This window comes from Schistocerca americana, chromosome 3 (assembly GCF_021461395.2).
Source record: "Schistocerca americana isolate TAMUIC-IGC-003095 chromosome 3, iqSchAmer2.1, whole genome shotgun sequence".
Lineage (NCBI taxonomy): Eukaryota > Metazoa > Arthropoda > Insecta > Orthoptera > Acrididae > Schistocerca > Schistocerca americana.
Window position 1 is genome coordinate 536,296,284 of NC_060121.1, and position 22,675 is coordinate 536,318,958.

General features: G+C 44.2%; 2 protein-coding genes across 4 annotated transcripts in view; one reads left to right on the forward strand and one right to left on the reverse strand.

The window, feature by feature from the left end:
• LOC124607394 overlaps positions 1 to 11,452 on the forward strand; it is a 66,154-nt gene extending 54,702 nt beyond the window's left edge. Inside the window, exon 2 of the mRNA XM_047139716.1 lies at positions 10,875 to 11,452. Coding sequence (XP_046995672.1) covers positions 10,875 to 11,157 — 283 coding nt within the window. The 3' untranslated portion in view covers positions 11,158 to 11,452. The remainder of the gene's footprint in view (positions 1 to 10,874) is intronic.
• Positions 1 to 22,675, reverse strand: part of LOC124607393 (BTB/POZ domain-containing protein 1-like) — a 461,534-nt gene that overhangs the window by 120,098 nt on the left and 318,761 nt on the right. For all 3 annotated transcript variants that reach the window (XM_047139712.1, XM_047139713.1, XM_047139714.1), the window contains one exon: positions 17,837 to 17,917. The gene's annotated coding sequence lies outside the window, so the exon portion shown is untranslated. The remainder of the gene's footprint in view (positions 1 to 17,836; positions 17,918 to 22,675) is intronic.

Below are 22,675 nucleotides of genomic sequence, written 5' to 3' on the forward strand. Positions count from 1 at the left end.
ATTTGCTAAAAATCATTATACGATAGCATCTGCAACTCTTAGGGTAATCCCTACATCATTACCTACGGTCGAGAAAAATTTCCTCCTGGGATTTTAGAGACGGAGCTCTCAGTAGCATTTCTTGTAACTGACTCGATAAGCAACAACGTTCAGCTTTAGGCACAGCTCAGACGAATGAAATTTCTGCTGACTGAAGTGAACCGTCAATCGAAAAAAAAGGCGTAGCAGTCCACACACGACGGGAAGTGTCTGGCCGCGACGAGTCTACACACGCCAGGCTCGTAGCCCACAGCGGAACGGAAGCCGCACATACGCGCTATCGCCCGCGGCATCTTATCGCATTGTTCACAGGAACAGCGTGGCACATCCGTAGCGACCCGAGTTTTCCATACTTTTGAATGGAAACCTTGCGCCTAGTGTTTCATGTCACAAGCCACGCTGTGTGTGATCTAGATTATCGAGAAATGACACTCTGATTGCTACATGAAGAAGATTCACCAAAAGCCTTGTGCATCGCAAAATTAGACGCGACAATGTTTCAAACACGAAAGACTATTCGTCAATTTATTATGCATATTTGTTTCATTTTTAATTGCTGTTATTTCTCAACACTTTTAGTTAAAGTTTTTTGCATCAATGTAATTATGGAGACAGTGTTCTGACTTGAGGAAAAACAATTTTATTTATCATCCCACACGTTTCAGTGAAGTTTCACCATCGTCAGAAAGAAGAAAATTGTATCTGGTAAGGGCAGAAACCTATTTCCATAATTATATATTTTAAAGCAAACGCGGTTAAAAAATGAGCTTCAACTACAACATTTGCATTAAAATGCTCCTAACAATAAATAGTTAGTGTTAACTTATTTCATCTTGAATAGTGGTCCCCACTAGTCGTCTTTCTCTACATCATTTTTCAGGGCACGATATACACTCCTGGAAATTGAAATAAGAACACCGTGAATTCATTGTCCCAGGAAGGGGAAACTTTATTGACACATTCCTGGGGTCAGATACATCACATGATCACACTGACAGGACCACAGGCACATAGACACAGGCAACAGAGCATGCACAATGTCGGCACTAGTACAGTGTATATCCACCTTTCGCAGCAATGCAGGCTGCTATTCTCCCATGGAGACGATCGTAGAGATGCTGGATGTAGTCCTGTGGAACGGCTTGCCATGCCATTTCCACCTGGCGCCTCAGTTGGACCAGCGTTCGTGCTGGACGTGCAGACCGTGTGAGACGACGCTTCATCCAGTCCCAAACATGCTCAATGGGGGACAGATCCGGAGATCTTGCTGGCCAGGGTAGTTGACTTACACCTTCTAGAGCACGTTGGGTGGCACGGGATACATGCGGACGTGCATTGTCCTGTTGGAACAGCAAGTTCCCTTGCCGGTCTAGGAATGGTAGAACGATGGGTTCGATGACGGTTTGGATATACCGTGCACTATTCAGTGTCCCCTCGACGATCACCAGTGGTGTACGGCCAGTGTAGGAGATCGCTCCCCACACCATGATGCCGGGTGTTGGCCCTGTGTGCCTCGGTCGTATGCAGTCCTGATTGTGGCGCTCACCTGCACGGCGCCAAACACGCATACGACCATCATTGGCACCAAGGCAGAAGCGACTCTCATCGCTGAAGACGACACGTCTCCATTCGTCCCTCCATTCACGCCTGTCGCGACACCACTAGAGGCGGGCTGCACGATGTTGGGGCGTGAGCGGAAGACGGCCTAACGGTGTGCGGGACCGTAGCCCAGCTTCATGGAGACGGTTGCGAATGGTCCTCGCCGATACCCCAGGAGCAACAGTGTCCCTCATTTGCTGGGAAGTGGTGGTGCGGTCCCCTACGGCACTGCGTAGGATCCTACGGTCTTGGCGTGCATCCGTGCGTCGCTGCGGTCCGGTCCCAGGTCGACGGGCACGTGCACCTTCCGCCGACCACTGGCGACAACATCGATGTACTGTGGAGACCTCACGCCCCACGTGTTGAGCTATTCGGCGGTACGTCCACCCGGCCTCCCGCATGCCCACTATACGCCCTCGCTCAAAGTCCGTCAACTGCACATACGGTTCACGTCCACGCTGTCGCGGCATGCTACCAGTGTTAAAGACTGCGGTGGAGCTCCGTATGCTACGGCAAACTGGCTGACACTGACGGCGGCGGTGCACAAATGCTGCGCAGCTAGCGCCATTCGACGGCCAACACCGCGGTTCCTGGTGTGTCCGCTGTGCCGTGCGTGTGATCATTGCTTGTACAGCCCTCTCGCAGTGTCCGGAGCAAGTATGGTGGGTCTGACACACCGGTGTCAATGTGATCTTTTTTCCATTTCCAGGAGTGTAACTCCTCATATCTCACAAACATGAGACGTATAAGGGAAAGTCAAATGAAAACGAGACAGATAGAAATAAAATAATTAAAATATTTATTTCAAAAGTAAACCTCATAACTGTTAATCAATTTAGACAAATGTGAGTCAGTAGGGTAACCGTCTTCATGGAGAAGTGTCTGCAGTTGCGTGCTGAAACATTATTGTACCAGGGACATGTGGAAATTTTGCAAAAATTGAAGCGCACCGTCAAATCAAACGTCCGGGAATGATGACGGAAGGCAACATTCTGTTGCAAGATAATGTTCCCCTAAATGCTGCCAAGGTTGTTTCGAGTACGCTGCAGAAGTTTCGCTGGGAAGGCATTACACTTCCTCCATACACTCCAGATCTCATCCACTGCGATTTCCATAATTTTGGAGCCTTGGACAAAGGCATTCGTGGTCGTCAGTTTGCTCCGGGCGAACAGGTGCACGCCTGGGTACAACCATGGGCCCCACCAGCAATCTTAAACATTTCTCCTTGAAGACATCGACCATCTTGTCTCACAGTTACGGCGATTACTTTTGAAACAATGAACAGTTTACTTACATTTTTACCTTTTGTCTCGTTTTCATTTGACAGCCCTTATAATCAGAATTCATTATTACAACAGATGAAGTGAGATGCAAAAGATTGCTAGTACCAAGCAACACACCCATACTAAATGTGCTAACGGCCTTTGCAACAAGCGATACGATAAGCTTACAGGATGAACCAGAATTTCGGAGGTTATTCAAGGGCATTTCCTAAGTATTTTGTTATGATAGGCACGTGATTTCCGGTTATTCATTACAGAGTAATTGCTTTTCTTATGTGTTTTTTGCTCCGTTTTGTCTTTTTGGCAGTATAGCAATGAAAATATCTGCACGACAGAGCAAATGCAGAGCTATACGCAGCGTGTCTTCTACGGAAACAAACTTATTACATTTATTGATGGTACTTGCTGTTGGCAATAGTTGTTGGCTCTTAGCTATCGAATTTGCATTTAGTACTGCTCGATTTGGTCTCGGATTCGTTTTTATGACAGTGTTGGCTGCAGAATAGCAGCGATCAGCATGGCTGGATTTGCTGATGAAGCTACGAGTATAATAAATAAACAAACACCGTCTGGATCACAACTTGTTATTACTAACTACCGGTTTTATCGGCGTTGCAGATTATCTTGAGTTCTAGATTGGATAAAAAAAAAAGCAACAACAATAAAAGTATTTTCAGGAGGTGGTGTCCCATAGCTCCTATATATTTGAGAAATGTCACATTATAGCCTTTTGAAATGCTGATGAAATACTTTATATATACAACCACTTTCAGTCGTCTATCATCAGGTTCATAAACATATTCGCAGCATCATATTAGACGAAATATAAAATCGTTATCGTCAGGTGATAAAACCATGAATAATGCACTGTTATCATATAGTAAAATAAATTACGTAGTCAGTCTATAAAAATAGTTTTCTTTTCTGTAGGACTAACAGTTCCCGCGTTGCAGGGCATGGAAAAATCCCAGATTATTAAAAATTGTGTTTCAATGGTACAAAACGTTTGTTTTTAAATGGAGTGGGTTAACCACAAATATTAAATGTGTATACCACATATAAGTGAATTAGAAAACAGTATTAATGGATGAATTGTGTTCTGGGGTTGTTACGGACCGGAGCGAGAGGAGGGGGGGGGGGGGGGAGGGGAATAGACGCGTGAGGGTAGTCAGGTTGCCACATTGTAGTCATGAACCACTTTTCTCCTTTGTATGGCTGCGAACTGAAGAGTAAGCAAGCGATTTCCCACTCTCCCCAACACACTACGATACAAAAAGCCACTGCAATTATTTCTCGAAGTTAGAACGACCGTTCCGCAGCCCGCGTAATGACTCACTGACGACGTAGTGTGCAGACACTCCCAAAGGAGGGATTTATTTTCCATAAAGCGTGTTAAAACTACGCTGAATACAGGTGGGAGTTGTTAAGTGGATTTATGATAGTACAGCAAGAGAAGCACACAGATGGATTCTATGTAAATCTCTGCACGCTGTTCTACGCAGCTTGAGGGGAAATTGATTCATCCTCTACGGCAGCCGCAGCGATCTTCCAGGAAAGGCAACTTCTCCCACCACGAGGGCTGCTCTCTTTCCAGTTTACAGACAAACGATACTTCTCCAGCATTACCTGTTCTGTTCTCTTATGGAAATAGACCAAATAACTTCACTGATATTATGTTTGTATAGTGGACTTATTTTCAGGTTATTAAGTGAGAGCTAGTTTGCAGTTGTTAAGGGACCTTTACGTAAAATACGTGCCTATACCCAAAGGCTGAGAACTGTACAGGGTGTATCACCTAAAACTAGCATCGCAAATGTTGCAGAAATGGGAAGTGCTATTGATGTGCGGTGTTGACAGATTGGTTTGGTAGTTAGGGGCTCGTAATGTTAGCCAATCAACAGATTGTACTAATACTTAGGAAGTGTATTTTTCGTGCATATTTTAAATAGAATAATGTTTCTTTAAATTAACGAACTAAAAGTAGGCGAATTAGAATGTCAGTGGTGTTTGTTGCAGGTTTCTAAGGCGAATCGTTCACGAGATATCGTATTTTGAAAAGTTCCACACCGACTGCTGCACACGTGCTAGCATGTCAGCAGAGGTGTTCGAGCAGGCTGCAGTAATACGTCGTTGCATATCATCGGATGTAGTAGGTATGTCCTCGTAGATTACGTCTTTCAGCTTTCACCCCAGAAAAAAGTTGACGGGAATCTAATCCTGGGAACGGGCTACCCAAGGTACAGGTCCTCTGCATCCAGTCCAACGATTTGGAAACAATTCATGAAGACATGCTGTAGTACTTCGTGCTCTATACCCTATGGGCTGGATAGCCATCATGTTGGTACCGCAGGTTCCTTCTAGTCTGCAGAGGACCGTCTTCTAGCATCGTGGTAGATGGTCTGGTAGGAGGCACCGATACTTTTGCGAGTTCAGTTTTCTATGAAACACAAGCCTATGAGATGCTGGTTCACTATACCACGCCACACGTTTGCACTCCATGGACGCTGACGTTCGACCTGACGAAGCCAAGGGGGCTTGTGAAAGGACCATATTTCGGCGGTTTGCCTGGCCATGGTTGGTAAATGTGGCTTCATCACTAAACAAGATATATGATACATCTGGAATATCCTGTCTTAACGCCCATGTACAGAAGTTAACACGATTCTCTTAATCGTTGCCGAGCAGCTCTTGATAGAGAGAGATGTGATAGGGATGGAAACTATGTCGATGGAGAATGCGTAGCACACTTGTCTGACCCATGTCTGATCCATGCAACCATTCCTCGTGCGATTGCGCGGGAGCTAATGTGCGTATCAGCTGCAACGGCAGCAAGAACGTTGATTTTTCCACTCTTCTGTTGTGTAGGTGTTACACTACCACTTTCACGTAACTGTTTGAAGAGGTTGGTAACTAACTGCCGAGTTGGTTGACATCTATTGGGATATCTTGCCGCATATATAGTAAAAGAACGAAATGCATTCTTCCTACACTCTCCATATATCATGAGTATGTCGGCTTTTCCTGCACTGGTAAAACCCAACGTCCACTCATAGTCCATTGCTTGGACCGTCACACTGACTAACAGGTCGCAATGGACTCAAGTAAAACACAAGCACACTGGACGGAAACGTACCAACACCGTACCTAGCATCTACGCAGGTTTAATGGCACAAACAAATGTCGGTTTGCACAAAATTAAACTTTCTAAGTATTATTACAATCTGGTTATTGGTTAACAATACGAGCCCATGACTATCAATCCGTTCTGTGAAACCCGCACATTAATGGCACTTTCCATTTCCGCAATATCTGCAGTGCAAGTTTTAGGTGATTTACCCTGTATAATTTGTGTGATATTGTCAGTGACACATGTCGTGTTGGCGGGGAAGGGATTGGACTGGTAAATGTGACATATTGCTGCGGTCTGTCGTTGACAGCATATTGTAACGGCTTGTAACCGTGTTGCAGCCACTTGGTGGTGTATTAATGAATGACCAGTAAGTTACTACATTTCCCTTGCCATTAATTGTGTTGCTGGTAGAAGGCATAGATCTCTTCCATTCTGGAACTGCTGGCACTTGTAGAGTGGGCTGCAATGAGCGGAGCCGCTTACCACACAACCACAGCATATCTTGCAAGGTGCTTGTGAATATGCCGGAAGGAATAGGACTGCTCATGTTTAAATCTACAACAGTAATCAGCTGTGGTGCATTGCTTGAATTGTGTTGAAATATCCGATGTTCCATAACACCTAGGTGACCTACCTCTGTTAAAGAGCGGCGAACGTAACTCTGTGAGCCCCTTTTGATGTCAGGAGAGACGAGGCTGTGATGCATTTGATACCTACAAGCTTCGAAAAGTATTCTAGCCATTGATAGTGGAGCCAATGAAATCGATCTTGTCGAATACATATTGACAGCACGTTACACGTGGAGCAGGCTCCTCCGTGTGGCAGACACTTGACAGCTCCAGCTGTAGGGCTTTTTTTTGCATAATAGCTCACTTAATAACTGCAAATAAATACCCAGTAAACTAAGAATAACTCTGCTATTTAAACAAGATCTCAGTGAAGTTATTTTATCTATTCAGTGAGAGAACTGGACAGGAAATAATGGGGAGATATAATCTGTCTATAAATTAAAATCCGAGCAGCACGCGTTTTGGGGAAGTTGCCTTTCTCGGAAGAACTACAGCTGACATACAGGACGACTGAAATCTATTTTCTTTCTAACTGTGTAGAACAGTGTGCAGAGACTTACGTAGTGTCTGCCCTTATGAGTTTCTTGCGTTAGTATTAATAGAAATTCATATCTGTTTACCATGTAGTGTTAAGGCACTCTGTGGAAAATAACACCCAGGGCATGTCTGCAAGTACGTCACCAGTGATTAACAAAAGAGTGGTGGATAATCTGATGTATTGGTATCCTGCATAAACCTAATCTGCTTTCAGAAAAAAGTGTTGCATTACCTACTGAACAGCCCTCTTATTAAACTTCTGGTGCTGCTAAATGTTTGTTTATAGTTGGAAACCGCGAACTTTACAGTTTCCGGTGCAGATCCATGATCGAATTAGAAGACGTCGATAACGCTCTTGCTTTATCACGCGTGCATGACTACATCACGTGTGCCGGCAGATGCTACTCTTATTTCCAGCACAGGTTACAACTTGTGCCCCAGATATGATAACAGCTCTATTCTAAGAGTCATCTCTCGAATAAAGATAAATAAAACAGGAAAATTCTTTTCACTTCCTCAAGTAGATACACAACTCAACAGATACGGATACTAGGAATGTACTCGGATGAGCAGTGGTCATACTCAAGGTCCATTGACCACGAGAGCTGTCTTCTATTGACAGAGTAGTTTTATCTCACTAATTGTGAATACTCCCATCCTCTGTTATATCAGATTACAATATGAAAGGATTTGTTCGTTAATGTAATCATTTTACTTAGTAATAGTTTAATCAAGAACTTAACGGAATTTTTCCGTATTTGGTCACTGTTATAATAATAATAATAATAATAGATAATATGAATACTCTCGAGGTTACAGTTAGTCTATTGACATTTACAGGAGGGAGACGAAAGGAAAAATAAAAATCATATGGGAGCGAGCTAGTGGTCATGAAAAAATAAGAATCTGAAAGAACGCAAGCGACGAGATGATGAAGGCTAAGCGGTGAAAGGAAGTAAAAGTTTTGAGATGATACGAGGGGCGTTTAGTAAGTAGTGCAGTGGTCGTGTGTTTGTGAGTTGTGCTTGTGTCAATCTGTGTGCTTTCTGCTTCAAAGAAGGCGTTTCGGCTGAAAGCTAAAATTTAGAGCAGTTTTTTTGTTGTGTCTGTCTGCGAATCAACCTCTCCTCCGCATGGTGAGTAGAAATCAATTCTTTTCATAATACTGTTGTTATTTTATCGTGGACTTTTTATTACTCCTTTTGGGCGTTCTGTCATCTGTCTTCCTCTTCACATGTCCTAATTAATATGTTATACGAGAATTAATAGATTTAAATGTGTTTCTTCTTTACCATTTACTATACTTAATGGTTATATTTATTTAGGAGTTTCGATGGTCATCAGTATTCAAAAACATTAATTTGAGAGTTTAAGAATCGATGTTCCAATATCGATAGTGAAGTGTTAGAGACAAAATATTGTCTTTGGTGGCGACAAAAACCCAGGCTACTTTTTTCCATAATGAATAAATTTTTCAACATTTAAACGAATGTTTTTGTGGCCATGTCTGATAACGACATAACGCAGTGCAACTCTTTTGCGACTTGATAATGATGTTTGGTTTGTGGGGCGCTCAACTGCGCGGTCATCAGCGCCCTTACAAAGTCCCAATTTTTACACAGTCCAATTTTTTCACAGTCTAATCTAGTCACTGTCAAGAATTATGAGAAATGATGAGGACAACACAAACACCCAGTCCCTGGGCAGAGAAAAATCTGTGAAACCAGAGTCAGCAATGCTAGCCACTAGACCACGAGCTGCGGACTTTTGTGACTTGGTTGTATTCATGTCGGGTCTCCAGCCGGAACATATCGTCATCTGGACACAATCTTTCGGCGGTCCACGTAGCCGCCATGTTCAGGGGAATAGGCCGGCGCGTTATCTCGCCGGAACTGAAATCAAACACTTTTTTTTCCCTCTATTGTATTTCAGTGCCCCATCTGGGGTGGGCTGGCAGCAGCATATGCGCTGCTCTTCAGCTGAAAGACATTTATGACACAATAGAAGACATTTAAAATAACGTAAAGGAGAAAATATGGCGTACATAGATATAAAAAGGGGGAACCATTATGGAAGAGAACAGACAAAAAGGGGGCGACTGTAAAATGGAGATAAAAACCGTAAAAAGTAGCGCACACAGAAAACGCACTCTGGGACAGTTAAAAGAACGCTAGATGGAATATGCCCGGAGCATAAAAGTATCGATGGACAGCGTAGCACAGAACAATCACTGACAGTAATACTATGTACAAGTCCAGCACACAATTAAAATCACAGCTCTTGACGTCACGGGAGAACAGTACCAAACACAACACTGATGACGATGAGCAAACTGACAGGATCTGCCAGTGGCATGGAGACGAGGGAGGAGGGGAAGAGGGGTGGAGAGGGGGGAGACGGGTGGGGGCGCGCCCAAGAGGGCCGGCGAGGGCGGGACTTTTATTGATAAATAAATATGTCACATATTCCATAATTTTTTCGGGACTGCATCCGGGATATTATTACCTCTTGTACCGGCATTTCAGGTGTCAATCTTTCAGCCATTCTCAAGGCGCGTCATTTGCAAGATTTTTAAAGTACTTTACATTGTCGAACAAAAATGCGTGCGTCAAAGATAACAGTGTTGGCAACAAGAGTATCTGTCATAGATTAAATCTGATAAGTCTAGGAGTAAAACAAAGCAACCATAGAGTCAGCGAATCCACAGTGATTAGTATTTGGTTGATTACTGTAGATGGCATCGGTTGGAATGTCAGGCATTGAAATGGATTACGGGAGAGTTAAGATACTGGCCCCCAGTATCATCCTACTAGGATTCAGTGGTAAAGGAAGCTGTGGAAATACAATTAGCAGACAACGTGCTCAAGCAAAGAGAGAATATCCATCTCGAAAAATCATGGAAACATCTCATTTCTCGTCTGCGTTCTCAAAGGAAATAATGTTATAGGTCTTCATTGCCCATCAGTCCAACATGCTATCCATAATAATCAACCACATACTTCGTAAACAATGTCTATTCGCTGATTCTGCATATTTTTGACGCGTGCACGTTTACTCTACAGCGTAAGGTTTTTTTAAAACCTTGCAAGCGATTCACTTTGAGAATGGCTGAAAGGTTTTCAGTCGACATATCGGTACAAGAGTTAATGATAATCCCGAATCCCGAATGCACTCCCGAAAAATGATGGAATATTCAGTCCTCTAGAAAACTTGAAGTAACAAATGTTTAATATATTTTATGTTAATCGGCTTTGATTCCACAATGAACTGTTGTACACAGTGACTGTAAGTGACTGTAGAGAGACCGTAGCCTAAGATAAGGAAGGATAGTAACACAGGAGGTAGTCGTAATCCCACTGGATTTTTCTTACACTTGCATATCCAGATTTCAGCTATAAATAGCCATTTTGAGTACATTTGAGTGAGCTACATGTCATCTTATGACTTTACGCCATAGTATATATTCATAACGTAATAAGATTTGAGATCGACTGTTATCGTCCATAGACGTTTAGACGTCAGTGATGATACCTAAATCAGCATCGATGATTAGCCGACATCGCACATCTGTATATAGTCTCCAAACCACTGCCTCTCCCGCCGGCACATAGATTTTTCGTTCCAGTGCTCTTGGATTGCTTATGTCCACTTCTGCAAGTCAAAACGCTACCTCGATGAAACCATTCCTTACGAGTAATTAACAAAACATTTTCGCAGGGCGGTTGCGGGTGTCGGCGCTGGATCTGGAAGCTCGGAGGCAGCACGTGGAGCAGGGGGCGTGTCCGCCGGCTGGAGGAATGCGATGCAGCCGGAAGCTGGCCGTGGTGTGGCCCGTTCTGGGCTCGGCGCGTTATTTCGGACGTCGCGGCGGCCTTATCCGGACACGCGGGCCACCTGCGGCGCCGCCGGATACCCGACACCAGCGCCGCCCTCACCCGCGCTGCTCATCTGGCCAGACGACCGGGAGACGCTGCTCTGCGTCGGATATCGGGTGTGGTAGTACAAGTGTTCCAGACAAATGGTTTAGTCTCCTTCAAAACAGCGCACAATCCACTGCAGAGCGGAGATATTCTGGAACAAATCCCCCATTTTGGCCTTTCTCCCAACAGTCGTGGTTCCACAAGGTGTGCAAGACAACTTCCATTTTCCTTGGAAGGTAGAAGAGAAGCACAAATTCTGTCCCGAGAGGGCCGGTATCGGGAAGTGTTGCAGATAGGAAGAGAATCCAGCAACGCTTTGCCACTAACATTGCCAAATCTATCTACATCTATCTACATCTACACCCATACTCTGCAAGCCACCTGACGGTGTGTGGTGGAGGGTACCTTGAGTACCTCTATCGGTTCTCCCTTCTATTCCAGTCTCGTATTGTTCGTGGAAAGAAAGACTGTCGCGTATGCATCTGTGTGGGCTCTAATCTCTCTGATTTTATCCTCATGGTCTCTTCGCGATATATACGTAGGAGGGAGCAATATACTGGTTGACTCCTCGGTCAAGGTATGTTCTCGAAACTTCAACAAAAGCCCGTTCCGACCTACTGAGCGTCTCTCCTGCAGAGTCTTCCACTGGAGTATATCTACCATCTCCGTAACGCTTTCGCGATTACTAAATGATCCTGTAACGACGCGCGCTGCTCTCCGTTGGATCTTCTCTATCTCTTCTATCAACCCTATCTGGTACGGATCCCACACTGGTGAGCAATATTCAAGCAGTGGGCGAACAAGTGTGCTGTAACCTACTTCCTTTGTTTTCGGATTGCATTTCCTTAGGATTCTTCCAATGAATCTCAGTCTGGCATCTGCTTCACCGACGATCAACTTTATATGATCATTCCATTTTAAATCACTCCTAAATCCTTCTCCCAGATAATTTATGGAATTGACTGCTTCCAGTTGCAGACCTGCTATATTGTAGTTAAATGATAAAGGATCTTTCTTTCTGTGTATTTGCAGCACATTACACTTGTCTACACTGAGATTCAGTTGCCATTCCCTGCACCATGCGTCAATTTGTTGCAGATCCTCCTGCATTTCAGTACAATTTTCCATTGTTACAACCTCTCGATATACTACAGCATCATCCGCAAAAAGCCTCACTGAACTTCCGATGTTATCCAAAAGGTCATTTATTTATATTGTGAATAGCAACGGCACATCTGAAATTACTCTTACTTCGGAAGACTTCTCTCCATTGAGAATGACATGCTGCGTTCTGTTATCTAGGAACTATTGGTCTGATAGTCCATATGCTCTTACTTTGTTCATTAAACGACTGTCGGGAACTGTATCGAACGCCTTGCGGAAGTCAAGAAACATGGCATCTACCTGGGAACCCGTGTCTATGGCCTCTGAGTCTCGTGGACGAATAGAGCGAGCTGGGTTTCACACGATCGTCTTTTTCGAAACCCACGCTGATTCCTACAGAGTAGATTTCTAGACTCCAGAAAAGTCGTTATACTCGAACATAATACGTGTTCCAAAATTCTAAAACTGATAGACGTTAGAGATATAGGTCTATAGTTCTGCACATCTGTTCGACGTCCCTTCTAGAAAACGGGGATGACCTGTGCCGTTTTCCAATCCTTTGGAACGCTACGCTCTTCTAGTCATTAACAGGCCAACCACGTGAACCTACGGGGCAGAGGCCAGGAAAAACAGAAAAAGAAGTTTAGACAGTATTGCAACCAAGATAGTAACACAGCAAAACAACTTATATGTCCCATTTTTAAAATTCAGAATAAAGTGCTCGCATAGGTCAACACTTCAAGAGCTTGAAATTTTTACTAATTTTTATGAAATATCCACTGCTGTTATCGAATGAACAACGCGATTTAAGTAACAAAACGGTTTTCTGATTTGTATGACATCTATTTTCCCTGTTTTTTCCTCTTTTCACTTCGTTGCGGTTTCTTTTCCTGCCGGCTCGGACTTCTGTAATAGTAGCTTCGTCCATCAGTTCTTTCAGGCAAGCAATTTGGTGTGCATTTGCGAAAGATAGCTAATAGCTTGCTACTCGCGGACCGCGTCCAACTTCTAGAACATATCTAACTTACATACAGCAGCAGTTAAGCAATTAATTACTAGTATTCACTTTGCGAAGACTTAATAAATTTTACTTTGTGTTTATTTGTAATACTATATTTGCGAATTAGGAGTTACGAGCTTTATATTACTACGTGATTAACGGCGAACTTCAATCCCAACAATCGGAGTGCATATATGTTAACATTGTGGACGCTCTCCAAGTCTCTTCGGTTGCCGAGTTCCTAAGTAACGTGTTCAAGCTCGTGTACTTGTGTATAGACGTTTCAAAAATGGTTCAAATGGCTCTGAGCACTATGGGACTTAACTTCGGAGGTCATCAGTCCCCTAGGACTTAGAACTACTTAAACATAACTAAGGATATCACACACATCCATGCCCAATGCAGGATTCGAACCTGCGACCGTAGCGGTCGCGCGGTTCCAGACCGTAGCGCCAAGAACCGCTCAGCCACTTCGGCCGGCTATAGACGTTTGATCTATAATTTAGTTTCCTAGTATTTTACTATTTCATCCACATTCCTCTTCCTGATGTTGACGTGGTAATAGTTCTAAGTCGATAATGATACCACTTGTGTGAACTGTGGCTGAAATGCAGGGCGAGCATTAATAAAACCGACAAACTGAAGGGACGGATTCCTGACTGGAAATGTAGGAAACAGGTCCTATGACCACGTGTCCAGAGATGAACGCTGTGCGTGCAGCGATAAAAAATCGTCCTATAACACAGTAGAGAACTGCATCGCAGACTCGTCACAACAGATGTTCACATTGCCCTCCATGGGATACAATATCATACAGGAAACACATAAGCGTACTTTGGCTTACACCATGTTGGCGGGACATTTGCCTGGAGCTTGTAGTAGGGTTTGTCCCAATATCTTGTAGAGCCCGGGCCCCCAGATCTGGTGCACGCACAGTTCGACGCCACCCTACACGTTCGTCTGTCTGGAAGGACCCGTCCTCACACAAACGTCCAAAATGTTGTGTGATGTGACGTGGTTGGTGTCTGTGATGGTCCTTGTTTTGGTATAGCCATGCTGCCTTTCGTCCATTTCCATCTGCTTGGCCGTACACAACACCATCTCGGCTTGTTCCCCACATGAATGCCAGACCCTTCTGCTCCTTACCGTATGCTGCTTCAATCAGATAGCCTGCAACACTCAAGGAATACACGGTAAGCGGTTAGTGAAACTTTCATTCGTCAGCGCCATCTACCTTGACCACGCTTCATTTCCGGACCTTTTCTCCTCCATTTCCACTCAGGATTTCGCCCCTGCAGTTTGTCAGCTTTATTAACGTTCAGCTTTTTCCATCGTGCACAAACTCTAGGGCTTGATCGATGAGAGGATACGGAAGGAACAAAAAATGAAATGAAATGAGCGTATGGCGTCGTTGACCGGGAGGCTCCATCCGGGGAAGTTCGGCCGCCAAGTGCAAGTCTTCAGTCGACGCCACATTCGCCGACTTGCGCGCTGGTGATGAGGATGAAATGGTGATGAGAACAACAGAACACTCAGTCCCTGAGCGGAGAAAATCTCCAACCCGGCTGGGAATCGAATCCGGGCCCGCCTGCATGGGAGGCAAGCACGTTACCACCCAGCTAAGCAGGCGGACGATACGGAACAAAAAAGGTCTAATGAACTTTTGTCCGGAAATAAATGGTTTTCATGCTTCAGACCCTTTATTCAATCCTACATTGTTACAGAGACTGCGGTCTAATATGCTCTGTACCACGCAGCCAAAGTTACAGTACGTGTTGAAAATGATTTCTATGTGCCTCAATGGACGCGTGTACGCGCCGTAGCATGTTCTGTCTCACACGTTCACTTAGACCACGCTGCATCCAAAGCTTCAAAGGCAGCATGAATACGTTGCTCCACTGCCTCCACATCTGGAATGGCTCTGCATACACGATATTTTTGAGATGGCCCCATAACCAGAAATTGCACGGGTTGAGTTCCGATGAATTAGCAGGCCATGCAACTGGACACCCTCGTCCGATTCATCGATCAGGGAAGACACGACTGAGATGCATCCGGACGTTGTAAGTAGGCTGTTTAGGTTTTTATGTTGGTAGCGCCACGTATGGCTCTGTGTGAAAATCACTGGCTGTGCTGTGTGCAGTCTGTGGCTGGTTGGCATTGTTGGAATATTCGCTATTGTAGTGTTGGGTGGTTGAATGTTAACAGCGCGTAGCGTTGCGCAGTTGGAGGTGAGCCGCCAGCAGTGGTGGATGTGGGGAGAGAGATGGCGGAGTTTTGAGAGCGGATGCTGGACGTGTGTCCATCAGAGACAGTAAATTTGTAAGACTGGATGTCAGGAACTGATATATAATGACTTTTGAACACTATTAAGGTAAATACATTGTTTGTTCTCTATCAAAATCTTTTGTCTGCTAAGTATGCCTATCAGTAGTTAGTGCCTTCAGTAGTTAGAATCTTTTATTTAGCTGGCAGTATTGACGCTCGCTGTATTGCAGTAGTTTGAGTAACGAAGATTTTTGTGAGGTAAGTGATTTATGAAAGGTATAGGTTATTGTTAGTCAGGGCCATTATTTTTTTTGGGATTATTGAAAGTCAGATTGCTTTGCGGTAAAAATATTATGTGTCAGTTTAGTGTTGATCAGGATAAGTAACGAGTGAAATGTCTGTGTACGTTCATTTCTACTCAGCTGTTTGAAAATCAAATAACGTAAGGGGTATCCAAGCACAGTAATCCATAAATTTTTCTAAGGTAATGTTTCAACGTTAACGGCGAAGTGGGCTGGAGCACCATCATGTAGCAGCCACATAATCCTTCGAATCATAAATATCACTTATTCCAGCATAGGAGGCAAAGTCACACGCAAGAAACGCCGATGGTTCCGGCCTGTTTGGCGACGTGGGTTGAAGACTGGTCCTAAAATACGGTCGCCAAATATCCCAGCCCACACGTTCCGGCTGCACTGATTCTGATGATTCGCTGTCACCGTACCATGGGGGTTCTGTATACTATCCCACAGATGACTGTTATGGAAGTTGAAGATACCACTCCGCGTGAAGGTGGTCTCATCTGGAAATAGGATGGATGGCGTAAGTAAACACCATGCCGGCAAGCTCTCGATTCGAATACGGAATCATTGTATACAACGTTGTAGCACATCCACTACAAGGTGAGTCAGCAAGAGAAGTGAATCGACACAACATTACCAACTACTAGTCAGGAGAGGGCCCTAGGGCATGACGTATGAGGAACAGTACCACCCTCTAGAAGAAAATCATGCATACTGTAACTGTGGTTGCATGGTACAGCGCATATTAGACCGCAGTCTCTGTAGCAAAGTATGATTGAGTAAATGGTCTCTAGCATGGAAACCATGCATTCCCGGATACGAGTTCATTAGACCTTTTTTGTTCCATATCCTCTCATCGATCAATCCCTAGAGTTTGTACACGGTGGAAAAAATCACCCTGTACAGGATGAGTTTGCTAATTGAGGAAAAAGTGGAGAAAACGTCCCCTGAGAGGATAAGTAACACATCCGTCATATGGAAATGTGGCCGGAAATACGTTCCGAGGGAGGTACAAAAATTTGGTGGTGGAGGTAAAAGATCTTTGACAGTCACCCCGGCATCAGCAAGACGGATGTGGCCCACCGGCAGGGGCTTTGCCAGACGACCGTGTGGAACATTCCTCACAACAACTGCCACTCTACGTATCACTTACAACGTGTGCAGGCCTTATTATCTTCAGATTTGTGCCCGCGGCGATAGTTTTGACTCTGGTTTATTCAACAAGGCATTACGGTGCTGCAATTTCTGTCATCCACCGTACTCAAAAACGGGACTTCCTTTACGAGGGGGGGTGTCGTCAACCTTTACAACACACATATGTCTGCTACAGAGAATTCACGTGGTATAGTGGTAGTGGATCTTCAGCATCAATTCAGCCGGGGATTATTGGCGACCGCCTCGTGGGACTATTCACCTTGCACAAGCTTCACAGACGAGGCGTGTCTGCGGTTCCTGTCTCCGCTGCTGGATGACGTGCCTTTGTTGGTACGAAGGGTGACGTGGCTACCACATGATGATGCTCCGGCTCAGTACCCTCTTGAATGTCGAGCTACAACGCTTGTACAGACAACACTCCCACTAGCCCGGTGTATTGTCAAGTGTGCTTTCCATCAGTGAAACCTACCCTTTTGACCTTCAAGTGGGTTTACTCTAATGGAACACATTCGTTGTCATACGTCCACATTACCTTTTTTCCCTCTTAGAGATTACGGATTGCTTCCTGTACTTTTCCCTCTTTAGCAAAATCAACCTATACAATAAAAAAAATATGACAAGGCGATCACTGTGTTTCCCTAAGGCAATATGTCAATTCTACCTGAGTACCAGTGGATCTGGGAAGACGTAATTTCTGTAAGACTATCAACGGAATCACATTTGTTAATCACAGTAGTTATGTTCGATTTGAGCTAACTCAAGTCCGTTCCTACATTCCTGTCAAAGGAACACGTCTTTGAGATTGTCACAAATTGCGTCTAGCTTAGTATGCCGTCGGGTGTATAACCCGGCATGACAAAGCGTACGTTTAGTGGCCTCGGGGTGCGACAGGAGAGTAAGACAGATGAAAGAACGACAGTGAAAACTCACCTCTGCGCCTAGCAGGAAACCGCGGTCTGCGTCATGGCCCTCGCAGCTCGTCGTCGAGCCCGGCGGCCGTGCTTGGTGTACCTGCGAACAGAAAGGCAGGCGCTTACACAGCTGGAGCCACCGGCCGTGTACTGCCGGCTGATCTGCTGATCACTGGGTCGCTGTTTCAGGAACAGACTCCCAGTGACGTTAGTAAACGTAAGAGCAACACTGTCATATTGCATGCATCCCGCGGAGTGGAGTCACTGTGATGTGGAAAGAAGTCAGAGGTGAATATGTTATTTGAGATACAATAGAAAGAGTTTTAATATTACGTGTTAATATGAATTATACAGGGTGTTTCAAAAATAAATATCTATCGACACAAGAGTGAAGATAGAAACTTGGAATGAATTTTGATTTAAGAATTAGACAAGAAAGTTTTCACTTTCAAAACAACATTTCACTTTTACACATATATTTCACGTGCATGTACATACAACCTAGCGATACGTTTTACAATTACTTTTACCTATTATAAATTACAATGTGTCCAGTTAGTGTAATCACTGCTCTTGCTATGCAGCTTCGCAGTTCACTAAAGTATGAGGGGCGATCGAAAAAAAAGTTTCCGTTCGAGGGCTATTCAGAACAGAATCTGCATGCTAATCAGGCAGACTTGACGTGGGTACCGAGACGATCATCCCACAGACGTACCAGGTTGAAGATGCCCGTTTGGTAAAACACCGTGTCGTTCTGTGTGAAGAAGTCCGTAACTGCCTGCTGCACATCCTCGCCTGACGGGAATCGTCAAGCCGTCAAGGCCTTTTTGAGAAATCGAAGGCGTGAAAATCACTTCGCGAGAGATCAAGACTACAGGGCAGTTGCTAAAGTGTCTCCCAATTGAGTTGGCGTAACTTGTGCGGTACAACATTAGCGGTATGAGGACCTGCATTATCACGTGGCAGCAGCACCCTTTGGCGCACAATTCCACAACGGTGGTTCTCAATAGACATGCTGTCCCATAACCATTCTTCATTCTCCGATGGATGTCTACCAGGGTTTATCCTTCGGCAACCGAGAACACGAACGTCACACTAATCCGTTGCCTTCATGTCGGTGCCTATGTTCCCGCATCGGAGCCGCGCTACATTGTACATATGCTGCAGCAACGTCCTCAAACGGAAACTTCTTGATCGCCCTTTATAGATGGAATCGAAGCCACGTAATGGACGGGCTCTTTCAGAAACAAAGAGAAACACAGTGACTTGCGGCGAGTTGGAGCCTAAAGGTGCAGTATGTGATCCGTGCGCCCCTTTCGGCTGAACCACTGTCGAGACTGCTCACTGTTATGCTATGCTCTTACATGCAGCTTTCAGTGCAGTGCTGCTCCGTCCTACTGAAATTTGTGCGTGTTCTCGTAAGTGTGGAAAAAGTCATATCTTCAACATGTCCAGGTCCCTTACCTTCACGGGCTTGGCGTCTTAATTATTAGATTCTGCATTGTTGGTGGTAGAGGGTAGCCGGATGACCTTCTTGTTTCCATGCCCCCTCCCTCCCCCCTTCTCTTCCTTGCCAGACTTTGGGTACCCCAACTATCTGCGACTTGTGTTATCCAACGTCGAAGTGTGCGAGCGTTTTCTAAACATTTGCGTGGCGGGTCATGGGTACCAGCCCGATATTCACCCAGTCGGATGTGGGAAACAGGCTAAAAACTACATCAGGCTAGGCTGGCAAACCAGCCCTCGTCGTGAAACCGCCAGACGGATTTGGTTCGGGGAACGGCGCGTCTCCCCGAGTCTCTGTATTGGCGTGCTAACGAGTGCGGCTGATCAGGCAGGCAACATAGCCAGATATGTGATTCTTATTTTCCGCAAAAAAGGATAGTCTGTAAATCTTTCCCGGGAAACAGAGCGAAACGTAGGATTCTTTGGCGCGTCTGTCTCGCGCTCGACTTTATTGTGCATTCCCTTCATTCTTAAGCTGCGGCAGTCAACTTTTTCGCTTAAATGGAACGCAGCATCACTATTAAAACTAATCATGAAACGACATTGTTATCTTACATCTCCACACCTACAATGAATTCGCAAAAGTTTGCATGTCATTCATCGCCATCATGAAGGGCTCGAGAAAACTGAACTCTGTATGGTTTGAAACACAAACATCACCGCTAAACAAGCCAGACAAACGCATGAGCACTGTCTTACTCTAGGGTCGCACGATGGGAGACTTGTGTGAACTACATTTCAAAGTCCGCTGAACGCGTTCTACATCTTTGTGGAGCACACGGTGGCAACCTGTGGATTTATCCTTACATAAACAAAGTCTGTCTTTAGACAGCCGGTTTCATTCTCGAATGCTTTGAACTGTAGCGGTTCCACGTGTTGTACTCTCGACAAAAATCAGTCCTCTCTGTTGTAGCTGAATTGCAACTGTTAAAACGGAGAACACGAAACATCTTTTGCTGTTGTGCTGTTGCCACTTCGCACAGTGAATAATAAACGAGCAAATGACTGACCTACCTGCGCCTAGGAGACATTTAACGGCAGCCACATAAAATGGTAACTTACTTCGGTACAGAAGTTAAAATTTTCCTTAAGTTTCTATCTCTCTTGTTGTAGAAGTTTCGTGAAATAGGATAATTCTTTCTGAAACACCCTCTGCGACAGTCAACAGGAAAACTCTCCAACTATCTAAATTCGTTATGTTGCTCACAAGCCTTAAAATTTACTCTGGCAGAGTGCTGAACACGTGTGACTATTCATTTATGTGATTTCTTTTTGTACTAACACAAAGGCTTCGAAATCTCAGTTGCGCTTATTACGCAACTGGTAGTCCATTCACGCTCTGTATTTCACAAAAAGCGACGATGCTCTTCATTAAACAATTGACGTGAATATCTGCTAGGGACCCAAAGCAAATGTTGATTTGCTTCCTGAAGCTCATGAACATCTTGACAAGAAAACACACACACACACACACACACACACACACACACACACAAGTGCGCGCTCGCTCGCTGGCAGCCTTAAGAAAAGGAAGATTATAAAGTCTAGCGTCCTGTCAACAAGGTCTCTACAACTGGAGATGGTTGGATAAGTATGGAAAAAAAAATCAGCCCCGCTGTTGTTGAGCGTATCAGTGTCATACAAATATGAGCTATGTTGAAAGTTTCAAGTGTGTAGCTCATCGGGAAACGACAGTGGTAAATGCAGTACCCCCGTCACACAGAGCAAAGGAACATTCTCTGAGACAGTTCTCAATTTCGTATGAATAAAATATTCGAAGCATATTCTTTTATGAGATAGTTCCTTCTCACTGCTTCCCGCCCTTCTTGAGCGGGTTCTCGGTGTGTGTTGTCTGCCGTGTACGGCACAAAACGTACACCTAATGTTACTTTTCATTCAGCTTTGTCAAACACGCAAACTATCCAGTGTACAAATATGAAACTGGCGTCAGTGAGTTCAGGAAAAGTTGCATTACGTTTCGAATTCCTTTCATGTGCAGCAACAAGTTATTAAAATTATTACGGACAGTTCATGAAAATGTATTTTCTTGCGATGTTACCGAATTTCTGACATGCGGGAAACTTTTTTATTATTACAGTCAGGTGAACACATTATGCGAACGAAATATTAAGATTGCATGACATTTTCGTCTACTCCAAACCAGAACTCCGTCAGAGTCTTCTAACAGAAGATAATTTTGGTTAAATACGACGCATGATGGTCTGCTCGCGTCTCAAGTACGTAAACGGACGCCCGTGAGGTTCATTACGAGAAACACATCGCTACGTTGGTGATAAACTAGTTATTAATTGTTCTGATCCGCCTTCTTATTTCTAACGCAACAAAATATAACATTTATGCTGTGAGAAGGCATGATGATGAGCGTCAGGAAATACCAGTGACACAGTTGTTTGGTGTACACCTAAGTCTTCTCTACATCAGTCTGAAAACTAGGGTCTGCTAAACAGCAACAAAAATGTTTTAGTTTTCACTTCGTTTGAAAGGTAGCCACCTCTTCTTTCACGATTTTCTGGGAGGAAACTCTCCAGGAAAGTAATGTTTTTATTGTTAAACCCGTATAAACTTCTACAGTTTCTCCCTTCAGTATTCCTTCGGGCTACGTACTCGTATATCTTTTTTTCCCTCCAAAGCAACATAAATTTTACCATTGCTACCAAGAAGTCGGTAAAACTTAACCTCAGCAGAACTTTTTCAGATCGGAGTACGCTGAAAAGCTTGTTCCAGAAAACGTAGAATATTCTCTGCTTGTGAGAAGTTCCTCTAGTTTCATTCATACGAAATCGGAGAATGTTCTTTGTTTTGAGCAGCTTCACCATCCATTTACTCAGGCTGAGAACGTTCTCGGATGAAGTATACTCTCCTACTCACTTATTCATACAAACCTAAGAATGTTCTCCGAAAATTCGAGTATAAAGTATATTATCCGTGTTATTTATACGACCCAAAATTGCAATTTCATCCAGTTCTAAGCTATGTTGAAAGTTTAAAGTCTTTAGATCCTTGGGAAGTTAGTTTGAATTGCAAAATTTGTACCGAACAGACAGACAAAAGAGGAAGTTAATAAAAACGCGGTGAAATGTGACACATGTATGGAAAATGTGGTTGAAATTGTACCAGTCGTCCCTGAGTTATGCTTGTATATCACCTCTCTTCAAACTCATCACCAGCCATAAATGGTGCTAGCGGGTCTAGCTACTACAGTATTTTTTTTCAGTTTGCAAGTGATAGCTGTGCCCAGTTTGATGGATATCGATTGCTTCCTTCGTTACAGAAGTGTTCCTATAAATCGAATGAGTTGCCGCAGACCCTTTCTGCAGCAGGTAATTGTCGC